This window comes from Alligator sinensis, unplaced genomic scaffold, assembly GCF_000455745.1.
Source record: "Alligator sinensis unplaced genomic scaffold, ASM45574v1 scaffold170_2, whole genome shotgun sequence".
Taxonomy (NCBI): Eukaryota; Metazoa; Chordata; order Crocodylia; family Alligatoridae; genus Alligator; species Alligator sinensis.
The window spans coordinates 1237823-1250094 of NW_005842290.1; the positions used below are offsets into that span (position 1 = coordinate 1237823).

General features: G+C 41.3%; 1 protein-coding gene and 1 long non-coding RNA gene across 4 annotated transcripts in view; one reads left to right on the forward strand and one right to left on the reverse strand.

Moving 5' to 3' along the window:
- Positions 1–12272, forward strand: part of CDH16 (cadherin 16) — an 82205-nt gene that overhangs the window by 62121 nt on the left and 7812 nt on the right. For both annotated transcript variants that reach the window (XM_006028138.2, XM_025209460.1), the window contains exons 14-16: positions 929–1062; positions 7054–7293; positions 9504–9620. In XM_006028138.2, the coding sequence (XP_006028200.1) occupies positions 929–1062; positions 7054–7293; positions 9504–9620 (491 nt within the window). The remainder of the gene's footprint in view (positions 1–928; positions 1063–7053; positions 7294–9503; positions 9621–12272) is intronic.
- Positions 1–12272, reverse strand: part of LOC112551009 — a 77453-nt gene that overhangs the window by 58869 nt on the left and 6312 nt on the right. The window contains exon 3 of one of the 2 annotated variants that reach the window (XR_003095110.1): positions 4201–5413. The exons of the other annotated variant lie outside the window; for it this stretch is intronic. This is a non-coding gene — a long non-coding RNA (uncharacterized LOC112551009). Of the gene's footprint in view, positions 1–4200; positions 5414–12272 lie in introns of those variants that run through there. 2 annotated transcript variants of the gene reach the window in all.

Sequence of the window (12272 nt, forward strand, 5' to 3'; positions counted from 1 at the left end):
CTTTTAACATGCATGGCTTTTGCATTTCATTTTCTTTGTTTCAGTTCGCTTAAAGAAAAAAAACCCACAGAAATTCCATCAGGTTTCTCAATGTTTTCCCCCTGTATGGGTTCTTCGAAATTAATGAATCATTTTAGTTGAAATTTAATGGATGCAAATACTCAGCAGGGTAAATTTTAGCCTGGACAGTTAATAACTCAAAATGGGGTCTTATAATGAGAAGTGTCAGCAACCTTAAAATAAACAGTGCTAATATCCCTGCTGTGAAGTCTTTTTTATTGCTTCTCCTCTACTTGTCAACCTGAACTGGTTTATAACTCTTCACCCAAATCAATAAAATAATCAGTTATGTGAATCAGGCCTATCACTGATTCAACTCAGACAAATTCAGGTGAAATTATTCTATAGCGGTCCCCCCCATTAAGAAAATAAGAGGCACTTGCATTGACGTCAGTGGTAATTATTTGTACTCTTCTATGGCAAGCTATGACCCCAGGAAAATTTTGTCTACACAAAGACAGCATTTCCTAAGGCAAACTGGGTCATTTATATTGCAAAGTACTCATTTCTGAAACTCTAGGCTTATTTCGGACTCATAAGTCTGCCTTCTTAATTTTTAGTTTAGTAGATTTTACTGCACAACAGTAAAATATTTCTTTAACTTTAAGTTGGTGTTTTTGAATGTTACTCCAAAGCCTGATTCTAGCAGTTCCAGTGAAAGGACATGAAGCAGATCATTAATAGCTGCACCATAAATGTGCATACTAATACTGGGCAACAAACAGGTGCTGCTCTTCATGGACTTGCAGTGACTTGACAGACTCGAAACAAAACACAGACTGAGCAGCAAACTTTATTGTTTTGTTTTGTAAACTATTACATGAAAGTCAATTGTTCATTTAGATCATCCTTATGTTTTCCTTCACAGCTACTCCCTAAGAAATGATACATTGAACTGGTTTTCTATTGATGAGTATTCTGGAGAGGTTAAAGTTATGCAGGTTTTGGACAGAGAGACTGTGAAGGACATTTACTTGATGCAGGTTGTAGTTCAGGACAAAGGTAAGAATGTCTTTGTTGGCTTTGGATGAAAGTTTTTCCCCCCTCAGAGGTGGAAGGAAAACAAAAAAAAAGAGTGGGTCAAAAAAAAGAGTGGGCCAAATTCAGAGGTCCCTTTCCCTTCTCATGTCCTTGTGACAAGGTATTTGGCAAAATTCACAGATCTGTTGGAATCTGACATGGCCACACCATGACTGCTTCTGCTGCAGCCTCAAATTTGCAACCTCTGGCCTGTCAATCACATGCATCACTGACCACACCATCCCAGTGCCATTACCAATTCAGGGGTGATGCCTATGGATTTACATGGTACACTGATAAATGAGTATGGGTCTAAGGGAGAAGACACACATGCTAAAGCTGCAGGCAAGTTCAGGCTTCTGCGCTGGTCACAGCCCCAGGAAGGAGGGACAGGGTGAGGGAGAGAGAGGTGTGGCCCTCATCAGGTCATTAAAACGTTAAAAGTGGCCTGCCAACCCAAATACTTGCCCACCCCTGCACTAGTCCATTTCCTGCCAGAGTAGCTCATTGCTCAAGGTAAGCCTGCTCCTTCACCACCATCGGCCAGGTACTGTAACTGCATCTACTGCAGCCAGCCAGCCTGGGACAGCAGGTCATGCACTGCTTCTTTCTATGGAGTAACTTAGTGATTACCTATTAAAATCCAAGGTAACCATGTTGTGTGTCCACATCTGCAGAAGAGAAGACTGAGAAGGCATTTGATAGCAGCCTTTAACCACCTGAAGTGAGGCTCCAAAGAGGATGGAGCTGGACTGTTCTCGGTGGTGACAGATGACAGAACAAGGAGCCATGGTCTCAAGTTGCAGCAAAGGACATTTAATTTGGATATTAGGAAAAACTGTCTCACCAGGAGGGTATTAAAGCACTAGAACAGGTTACCTAGAGAGGTGGTGAACTCTCCATCCTTGGAGGTTTTTAAGGACCAGCTTGATGATGCTCTGGCTGGGATGATCTAGTTGAGGATGGTCCTGCTTTGAGCATGGGGTTGGACTAGATGGCCTCCTGAGTTCCCTTCCAACCCTCATTTTCTATGAATCTGTGATCAGTGGTCTAGAAAGAGTCTACATCAATATTGCATGCGTGTTTGACAGAGGGAACCAGAAAAAGTTATATTTGTTCTACACTTACCTTTTGGTTTTACCCAATGTCTATCTAGGTTAAAAGACAGGAGTATTATGAATGTGTGAAGGCCTCCATGAGTCCGTAAGTTTTGTAGGCAGCAGAAGAAGAACTTCTTAGCAAAGAGTTCTGTTCCTGCTTACAGAAGAGATAGTAATGTTTGAGCTGAGCTGAGGTATATTTGTTTTTATCTCAGTGGTCAAAACTGGCAGACTGTAAATGAAATATGCTGCAAAATACATCGTTACCACAATGCATCCTTCACAGTCCATTTCCCCCAAAAAAGAGGCAAGTTAGGTGTACTCCTAGATCTGTCCCTCTTCAAGATGGAGACTGTAAGGATTAGAAAAGACCCCTCAGAGAACAATTTGTTACAGAAAATTCAGTTCTGAGTTGCACTGGTGAAAATTAGGTGTAATGCCAACAAGTCATCAGAATTGCACCAATGGCACAGAGTCTAATCTGGTTTTAATGTGAAACAAGTGTCACAGGGGTTTGGGTTGTAGCCGTGTTGGTCTAAGGACATAGGCAGACAAGGTTCCTTGGGTGAATTTGATATCTTTTATTAGACCAACCCAAATGGTTGGAGAATAGTTATTAAGCAAGCTTTCGGGTTCAAAAACCCTTCGTCAGGCTCAGGAAGCTGCAGCAGTTGGTGTGTGCTCTTCCTGGATGGAATGAAAAGTAAAGAAGCCAGGGGCTGGGCTGGGCTGGGGAGTCAGTTGCCAGGCAGATTATAATGTATCAAAAATCCAATGTCTACGTTTAGTCCATGATCTCTATCTAGTATCCAGCAGGTTGATGAAATGGAGCTCATAGGCTCGTCTCTGGGAAGTGTTGTGTAAGTTTCCCTTGAGGATCAGGACTGAGAGATTGGAGAGAGAGTGGCCCTCCTGTGAGAAATGTGCCCCCACCGGTAATTGGGTATTTCCATCTTTGATGGATTTCCGGTGTGCGTTCATTCTGGTGTGCAGTTGTTGTTTGGTCTCTCCTACATATCTTCCATCAGGGCATTTGGTGCATTGGATGAGGTATATTACATGTCTGGAGGTGCAGCTGTAAGATCCTGGGATGCTGACGGCTCTGTTGTGGGGTGTAGTAATAGTGGGGGTGGTGGAGATGTATTGGCAGGTTTTGCATTTCTTGTCCTGGCACGGTCTGGATCCTTTTGGTGTGTTCTGGGCTCGAAGAAGTTTGCTTCTGGTGATGAGGTTGGCTTTCCGTACAGGTTCAAGGGATGGGTGATACGTCATAACCAGCGGTGTGCGATTTGTGGGGGGTTTTCTTCTGTACTGCAGCAGTTCTTCACATGGTATCCGGGTGGCTCTTTCAAACGTGCGATCTACCTCTCTGGACGAGTGTCCTTGCTGGGTGAAAGCCTTAAGATTGGTGAGGTGGCGATCCCGGGCATTCTCTTCAGTACAGATGTGGTGGTATCTGAGGGCTTGGCTATATATCACAGGTTTTTTGGTGTGTTTCGGGTGATTGCTGGTTCTGTGCAGATATGTATGTTGGTCTGTGGGTTTCTTATATACTGTGGTCTGTATTTTACCCTTCTGGATACTGATCCTTGTGTCTAAAAAGGAGATGTTGGTGCTGGAGTATTCTAGAGAAAGTCAGATGGAGGGATGGTGACTGTTGAATTTCTGGTGGAACTCAATCAGAGATTGCAGGTTCTCAGTCCAAATGATGAAGATGTCATCGATGTATCGTAAGTATAGCAAGGGTTTGATGGTGCAGTTCTTGAGGAAGTCTTCTTCCAGGTGGCTCATAAAAAGGTTGGCATACTGTGGGGCCATTTTAGTGCCCATAGCTGTTCCCATCATCTGGAGGAAGTGTTGATTATTAAAAGTGAAATTGTTGTGTGTGAGGATGAAGTGTATAAGGTCAGTAATATCTTTGGGTCTGTATTCTGGGTTGTAATCTGTCACCACTTTTGTTCCAGAGTATTTTACTTTAAATATAAAATGGCTGCTACATAACTAAGAAACTAGAGTGAAATTGTGTAATATCAAGACTTTAAAAACATTTTGATGGTTTTAGTTGCATCTGACCTATGAGCTGGTTAAGTAATATTCAGTTCACATTCTGCATCATTTGATTTGGACATTTCTGCCTCAAATAGTAGTTTGAAGTCAGCGGTCATTGGATAAAATGAAAGAGGCTGCTTTTAAACACCAGAGCTGTTAATTCAAGCATAATTGCACATGCATTTCAGCTTTTTATTCTATAAAAATAGCTTCTTTACAATGATTCACACTGTCATCACAAATACACTTACCTACAAAAAACCAAATCAGACAAGAACATTTCTCTTTCAACCTCTGTCTGATTCACATGGATGTCTGACACTAGCCAGAGAATTTACCATTGTCATTGTAAATGAAATAGCTATATGTGAAAGCCAGTATTGTAATTTAAAAAATCTTCTGTCCTATGAAGCTGTAGTCATCTAGCTGCAGTGTGCAGTGGATGAAAGGTCTGGCATTCAAATTGCCTGAAGCCAACACCACTGCTGAATGGTAAATCACTGAATGCATTTAAGGGGCAAGGTCAAGGAGATGACTGTGATCACATTTCTTTATAGATGATTGCAGTAGGAAACAAATAGGATGATTCATTCCAAAATATAAATAGTCCTAAGCCCTCCAACAGCCCAGTTCTCCAAGGCCTTGATATTAGTAAGATTAGAGAGGACTCTTAAGAGAGGTGCTCAGCAACTCCCACAATTAGGTCCCAATTTCTTAGCTTAGTGTTCACTGGCTGTGGAGAGGATTCATTCGCGGTATGTGCAGCATTCCAAGTACAAAAGGAGAACAGCAGAATCACCTACACAGCTCTGATACAGAGATTGGATACTACAACTTAATAAGAGACATTTTCTATCTAATATATATTTCAAAAGCTGCTAGTGAGTCAGCTCAAGGCTCACAAATACACAGTGCGATGAGTCACTCTGGGTTTTCATTGTTTGGTCAGGTCATCTTTGGTGCAGATCTGCCCCTTAACTCTGACAAAGATCTTATGACTATACTATGTGGGTTTGCTGTTTGGGCAGGATTTGTCAGTCTGTCGTTTACTGGAACAATAAAAGAATATCAGTATCAATTAGTTCACTTAACCGTGTCATTTCCACAGAGGCTGAGACTTATCTTCTAATCCTCCAGTCATCCCTCTGCCCTTCTTTAGCTTCTCTGGTTTAGGGAAGTCTCTCCTACGAAGAATTAAAAAATCTCCTTCAAGTTTGGCTTTATCAAGGCACTGTAAAGAAGTATTATTACCTCACCAATTCAATAAGTGAGATATATACCACGCATTCATATGATAGCACACCCTTGAATGAAAGCTGAGTAAAAAATTATACAGAATTGTTGGATTTTATTTTAACAGTAATATATAACAGCAAGGGCCAACTTTTCAGCAGTTGCTTCTAAATTTGCATCCATACATTTGTCTGTGCAAATAAGCATTTGCTCATGTAACCTGGATTCTGTGACTGAATTCCAATATTTTCCATTGCATGCACAAATATACAGGTATGAATAGTTTGGGAACGGCTGAAAACCTAGTACTGGAAAGCCTGCCCTGACCCTTCCCTCCCTCCCAGCTCCCACAGCAGAGACCCCAGCCCCACGGACCCTAGGCATGTGGTATGCTAGCTAATGAAGATGTGTATGCGTCTCCAGTTTCACTGGGACAGGCAGACAGAACACGGACCACTTAGGGCTTTTTGGAGCTAATCAACAGGTCAGGTGGTAAGGTGTTTAAGAAGAGTTTGCCGTAATGGAGAAAGACTATTGTTTTGCTGATCAGATGATAAACACTGTTATCAGCTCCCTGCTGGCTTGGGAGCTACCTGTCAGTTTGCTGAAGACAGTATAAAGAAGCAGGGAGGGAGATTGTAAAGCTCCATATCATCAACAGATGCATGCACTACACCCCTCACCCCTTGCCTCAGAGTGCTTAGCAGGGGGCTGGGGGCTGGCAACACTCCCACCCCTTGAGCAGCAAGCGAAAAAAGCCTGGGATGGTGCAAGCAGACCTCCCTAATCAGAGGTCCTGCCAGGGCCTGGCCACACCCCCTCAGCTCAGTGTTGTGTAAGGGAAGGGAGAGCTGCTCTAGCGCCCCCCAGCTTCTAGCCTGAGCCACTGCAGGCATGTGCCTGAATTTCCTCAGTCCAGAGAGAACATCTGTGCGGTTACAAACCAGTTCAGCCTAGCCAGGTTAGACTAACCTGCAAAGATTGAATCAATTCAGACTCAGGATTTTTTAATGTCTGTCCCTAGCCTAGGTGAACAAATGTACCTACCTATGCCTCATTACAAGTTACTTTTATTGTCTCAAGACATAGTGGTTATATAATCAGGCTGAAACTGTAAAGAAGCTCCCAGATAACTGGCTGTTTTATCTAATCTACCTTAGATTTTATATGAGACTCAGCCCTATAATGCAGGATTAGAAATTGCATCCTAGGAAACCTCATTTCCTTTACATCTATATGGCTGTGTCTACTGTTCTAAACAAGTCTTTCCACAATTTCAGAGAGAAGTTTCATAGAATCATAGAAAATTAGGGTTGGCAGGGACCTCAGAAGGTCATCTAGTCAAATCCCATGCTCAAAGCAGGACCATCCCTGGCCATGACTTTTATGGCCAAAGTTTTCTAAGCATCAGGGTCAGGTTTTCAAAGCAGTTCACACTACTGGCTACATGTCCGCTGTTCAGCAATAATTAAAATTTTTCACATCATAACTGTTTCCAAAAGAATGCAGAAACATTATTAACAGCAGAAATTAGAACCAAGGAGTGATTTCACTCAAGATTTATTTGTTCTACATTGTTGTTTTCTTGCAGCCAGCCCATCAATGACAGTCTCCACTGATATAGTGATCCACATCTTGGATGTCAACGACAACCCTCCATATCTAGTAGGAGACTACTCTGCCTCATATCTCTGCACACCGCAGAGGGAAAAGCAGTCCATCATTATCAGTGCATTTGACCAGGATGGGGCAGAAAATAGCATTCCTTTTAGTTTTTCACTTGCCAATGACCCAACGCATCAGAGAAACTGGAGGATCAACATAATTAATGGTATGTATGTAAATCTAGGCTTCATTATGGAAAATGGTAGCTTTTCCATAGCTGGGGAAAAAACAGCTTCCATTAGACAGTAGCATTTTAGTTTCCACCTAAAATTAGCTTAGAAATCTACTTGATCTAAGAATTCCCTAAATGACTGTCATGGACAAGGAAAATATGTCTGCAAAGTAGAAATGACAGCTAATAAACTGTTTTTGAATTTCATGTCCCTAAAAGTTATACTTTTTTTAAATTTGAATTTTGCCCCTCCTTTTTTTGTTCTACTTTATAATTACCTGAGATATCCTTGAAAATTCATGTAGCACCCTTGAAGGAAAGTATAACTCAGCCAAGTTATTAAACATTCTTTGTTATGGATGGCTTGACACTCCAACTTTTGATTGGAAGTTATTGCCCTGGCTGCTGCCCTTAATAATGCACTGGGAGTTTTGCCATTGGCTTCAGCTGCAGTCGGCACGACTCCTTTACATCTGTGTGTGAGAATACTACCTACCACTGACTGATTTCAGACTAAACAGGAGAAAAGGATTTTTTTTTTTTTAATATCTGACTGCTAACAAACTCTTTCTTTAGATCAAATGGTAGAGGTATTTTTTGCAGCTGGAAGACCAGCATTCCTGGTGTACAGGTATTTCATTAGGGATAAAATTAATATTGCAAACACAATCCCATGAGCAAGCTGAATGTGATCTCTCTGTAATTTTCAAAAAGATAAAATACTCATACTTTCCAGTATTGTAGGTTAAGTCTTAATGATAACTCAAATGGTTTATGCCAATGCTGATTAAACTTAGTCAGTACTTGGAAAACGGCTCATGTCCGTCTTTATCTAACTACACAATTGAAGTACATTACACAAAACATCTGAAACATGAATAAATCTTTTCACCTAGGTTCACACAAATGGTAATGCTGAAGCATAGAAATAGCAGTGTTTAAGAAATTGTCATTATTTGAAAATCAGATGCTGCTTCTTTGACAATGAAGCTTGTGGAAAAGGAAATCATGACAACAGAGAACATTTTATCTTTGATCTCCAAACTAATTCTACCTCTGGTTAATTTTCAAACAAGTTAAAAGAAGCTCTCACATCTGATAAAATGACCCTTTTCCGGTGGGTCCTCTAAGGACTGTGCTATTGCTAATTAATGTTACATAGAAGAGGCTCAGACATTAGATACTGACAAGCAGGGACACAGGTGGGTCAGCAATATCAAATTTGTTACTTTCTGTATATTACTGTTTTCTTTCAAAGGATATAATTAATGGGAAATATTAATACAGTTGACAATTGACAACAAAACCTTTCCATGAAGTACTATGGTCAACATCTTCACTCCCACTCTGATGTTTTTACTGCTCCTATTTCACCTTTGTGCCAGGTGAAATAGAAGGAGCAGTAAAAACATATCCTGGCTTTGGCTGGGGGAAATTCTCCCAAGGAAGACACAGTAAGAGACAGTAGAAGGTGGCCTCCCAGGGTTCCTCCTGCAAGATCCAGACTAGGAGGTAAGTGAGACAGTGATCATCACTGGGTACACAGAGCTGGAGAGATTCTAGGCAGTACCGTGGCCCACGCTGCAGGAACGCATCAGGGGGACTTCCCCTGCCTCCCCCAGTGCAGACTGCAGGGGTACAGTGGTGACTTAAAGCTACCATTGGCTCCTTTCCACGGGGCTAAGGTAAAGTACTGCGCAAGCATGCAGAAACCAGCAAACAGTACCTTACCTTATCCATAATATTTGTTTGTTAAATGGGCCATATTAGATTACTAGTTTCCTTAACTACACCTTCTTTTTCATGCTTAGGCTTTGCAGGTAATGCAATAGGTAACTCTGTTATCACATGCCAACCTTCCTTGGATTTCATAAGAAAGATTTTAGGGTTTCTGTCTTCTACAGCCTAAGGTGCCAAATGTTTCCTGCCTTCACACACAGCACCCTGCAGGTAACAGACCCTCAGTCAGCAACATGACCAGTTATTTTGTCTTAGAATTAGTTTCACAAAAGATTTTTTGTATTGCATGGTAGCCACTTGAATGATGACTGAATATTTTCCGTGGAAAATGAGAGGGGGGATGAGTGAAGTTGTTTGATTGTTTGCATTCTTTCTCCAAAAGGGATTCTTTTGCACACAAATGCACAAAATGCTCGCCTGTGACATTAGTCCTTCCTTTTCATTTTTCATATTCTTTTTGACAGATACTCATGCTTATCTCATCATGGGAATTAGCTGGTTGGAACCCAAATTGCATCTTGTTCCTATTATCCTGAAAGATAGTGGAATTCCATCTCAAACCCAACATGTTCACCTACCAGGTAAGAAGTAGGTGTTTCCTACTGCCACCATTTCAGTAACAGTGTGGAGAAGGTTCTTACAGCTACCCTCTTATACAGACCAAAAAGTAGAAGATGAATGTGCAACTGTTCTTGCTTTAAATCATGATCTCTCTTCCTGGTCTCTACCCTCCTCCCATGTGGCCCCAGTAACATAGGCCATGTAATAGTATAGCCCTAAAAAGCACTCGCTATTTTTTTCTGTTTCCATTTGCTTTTATAAGCTGGCATTTGATTCCATTTGAGATATTCTCATTATATAGAGCGTCTCAAAAAACATACACATACTTCAGTCATCAGGACTACAGAGACATATTGGCCGATAGTACCAGTTTCAATACCATTTCCAAACTTTCTTCTACTGATCAAACAACGGGCACACCTCCCCCATACTAATAATCAGACTGAGGGCAGGGAGCTGACTGTGCTTCTGTCAATACATCTGTCTTCCTAGTGACTAAACCAAGCATGAATTTTTTAAATACCTGGTAGGTCACCGTAAAGCACTCCTAGCACCAGGTTAGGGCTTTCTTTTTAAAATAAAAAAAGAAGATGGTAAACACAGGACATGGAAAACCCAATGTCCCTCTCTGGACTAGTCTTGGAGTAAAGTCTAGAAAGAGGGCTAAATAATTCCAGTTGCCCTCTCACCAGCACCCCAGGAAGGATAGAAGGTATAAGAAGCCTCTCCACCCAGCTTACTGCTGCAGGACTTGGACAACGCAGACCTAATATTTGGGCAATGTGGGGCACGTTAATATACCAAGAACCATGGCCAGAGCCCTCCCACCCCTTGTGCCTCACTATGGGCAGCAGCAAATGCTTAGATGGGAAAAAATCATACTGCTTCCTTCTAGAGTAGGTGTTTGCATCACAGTGAGCTCATGGCACCCGTCTGTCCTGCACTGACAAAAATCCACAGAGCATCTCCACTCAGCCATTGCACTGTGCAGTCGCCCTCCATGTTTCCTTGAGAGAAGCAAGTCAATTATTTGGCCCTTAAAATCTATTCAAAATAAAGAATTTAGGGTGGCATCAGATTATAGCATCATAACAGCCCCTTTTGACCTTAAAACCTATATGCCTCTGAAATAAAAGGAGGGAGACACAGAAAGCTATTCACAAAGGGCATGATCTGGAGGCCCTTTCTAAGCCCTCAACCAGTGCTAATTGTAAAGCAAATTAAATGGATTTTATCCTTGTGCCTCAAAAGGACTGAGTTAGGAATATGCTTAAGTGGTCAGTAAGAATAAAACTTCATTCTTCAGAGACTTGCATATTGTAGCAGTGAGCTCCTTAAAGTCCTTATGCTGAAGCTGCTCCATGAATTCCCACTGATGCTATTTTTGCTGCCTTGCTTCAAACTGTTTTGAGTGCCAAAATACATTGGTTTTGTTTATCTGACAGCGTGTATGTGAATGCTATTCTGCCTTGTGCCAAGAATTAAAAATCTAAGTTACTGTTTTGCATCTAAGAAGTTGTGTTTGCATTTGTAAAACCATTTGTAACTGCAACAGAACATATGCAGGAGATTGTTTTATTTTCTGTCTTATTTGAACCTTGTTAGCATGAGCATGAAACAAAATTTATCTGTGGTGAAAGCCCTGCAATGGAAAGAAAATGAACTTTCCCTTAGGATTCAGTACCAAGCTCTTGCTTCTTTAAATAGGATTAAGAGCAGTGCATTTTACAGCCTCAAACAATTTTGTCATTCAGCTGCCCTATACTAAAAGTACAGAATAAAATTTTAACTATGAAAACTGTACATGCTGGTTGTTCACTTAACTATGCCTCATCCAAGCAATGACCCTCAAAACGTTTCCTGCTACAGACCCAAATAAAGGTAATTAGATGGAAAAGCACCACATGTACATTTGGAGAGACAGCTGAGAAGGCTGCTGATCCAGCTATAAAGATTTCTAATAATGGTAACTACTTACAGGGGAGGGAAACACTGAGCCTGGAAGGAGAATGAGGGGCTGAAGGAAAATAGAAGGAAAGACTAAGTGATTCTGACTTCAGTGGCAGACAAGATCCTAGGCACATAAATAAGAGGTGAGATCACAAAACAGGGAAGAAATACGAGCTGCTAAAAATGAGCCTGCATAAATAGTAAATCTTGTTTGACAAACTGAATGGAATGTATGTAGGGAATAATGCACAATACACACAGGGACGAAGAAGGCAGAATAACCTACTCCACATTCAAGAGAAGGTACGTGCCATATTGCAGCACAGCATGTTGGCACGGACAGTTAGTAGAAAATATGGCCCTAAGCACATTGGGACATTAAAAAGTAAGAGGAGGCTAAAAAAAGATACATCAGAGAAGTTATCTTTGGGCCTGTGCTAGTATAAGTCCAATGATACTGAGTATTATCTCTAGTCTTCATTGTCTTTACAAAATAAGGATTGGTGTTTGCTATTAGGTGAACCACTGCTGATCGTTTAATTGCAATTAAAGTTGCCCAGAAAGACTTCCAGTGCTGTGATGTTTTTCTGCTGTTGCCATTAACCCACCAGATCTATTCATAAATAGATCTCAAGAACTTCCCATTTCCCCAGGCCTATGCTCACCTGAAGAGGGAGGTCAAGCACTGTTGCTGCTGCTGCACAGCCGAGGAAGATGATTTT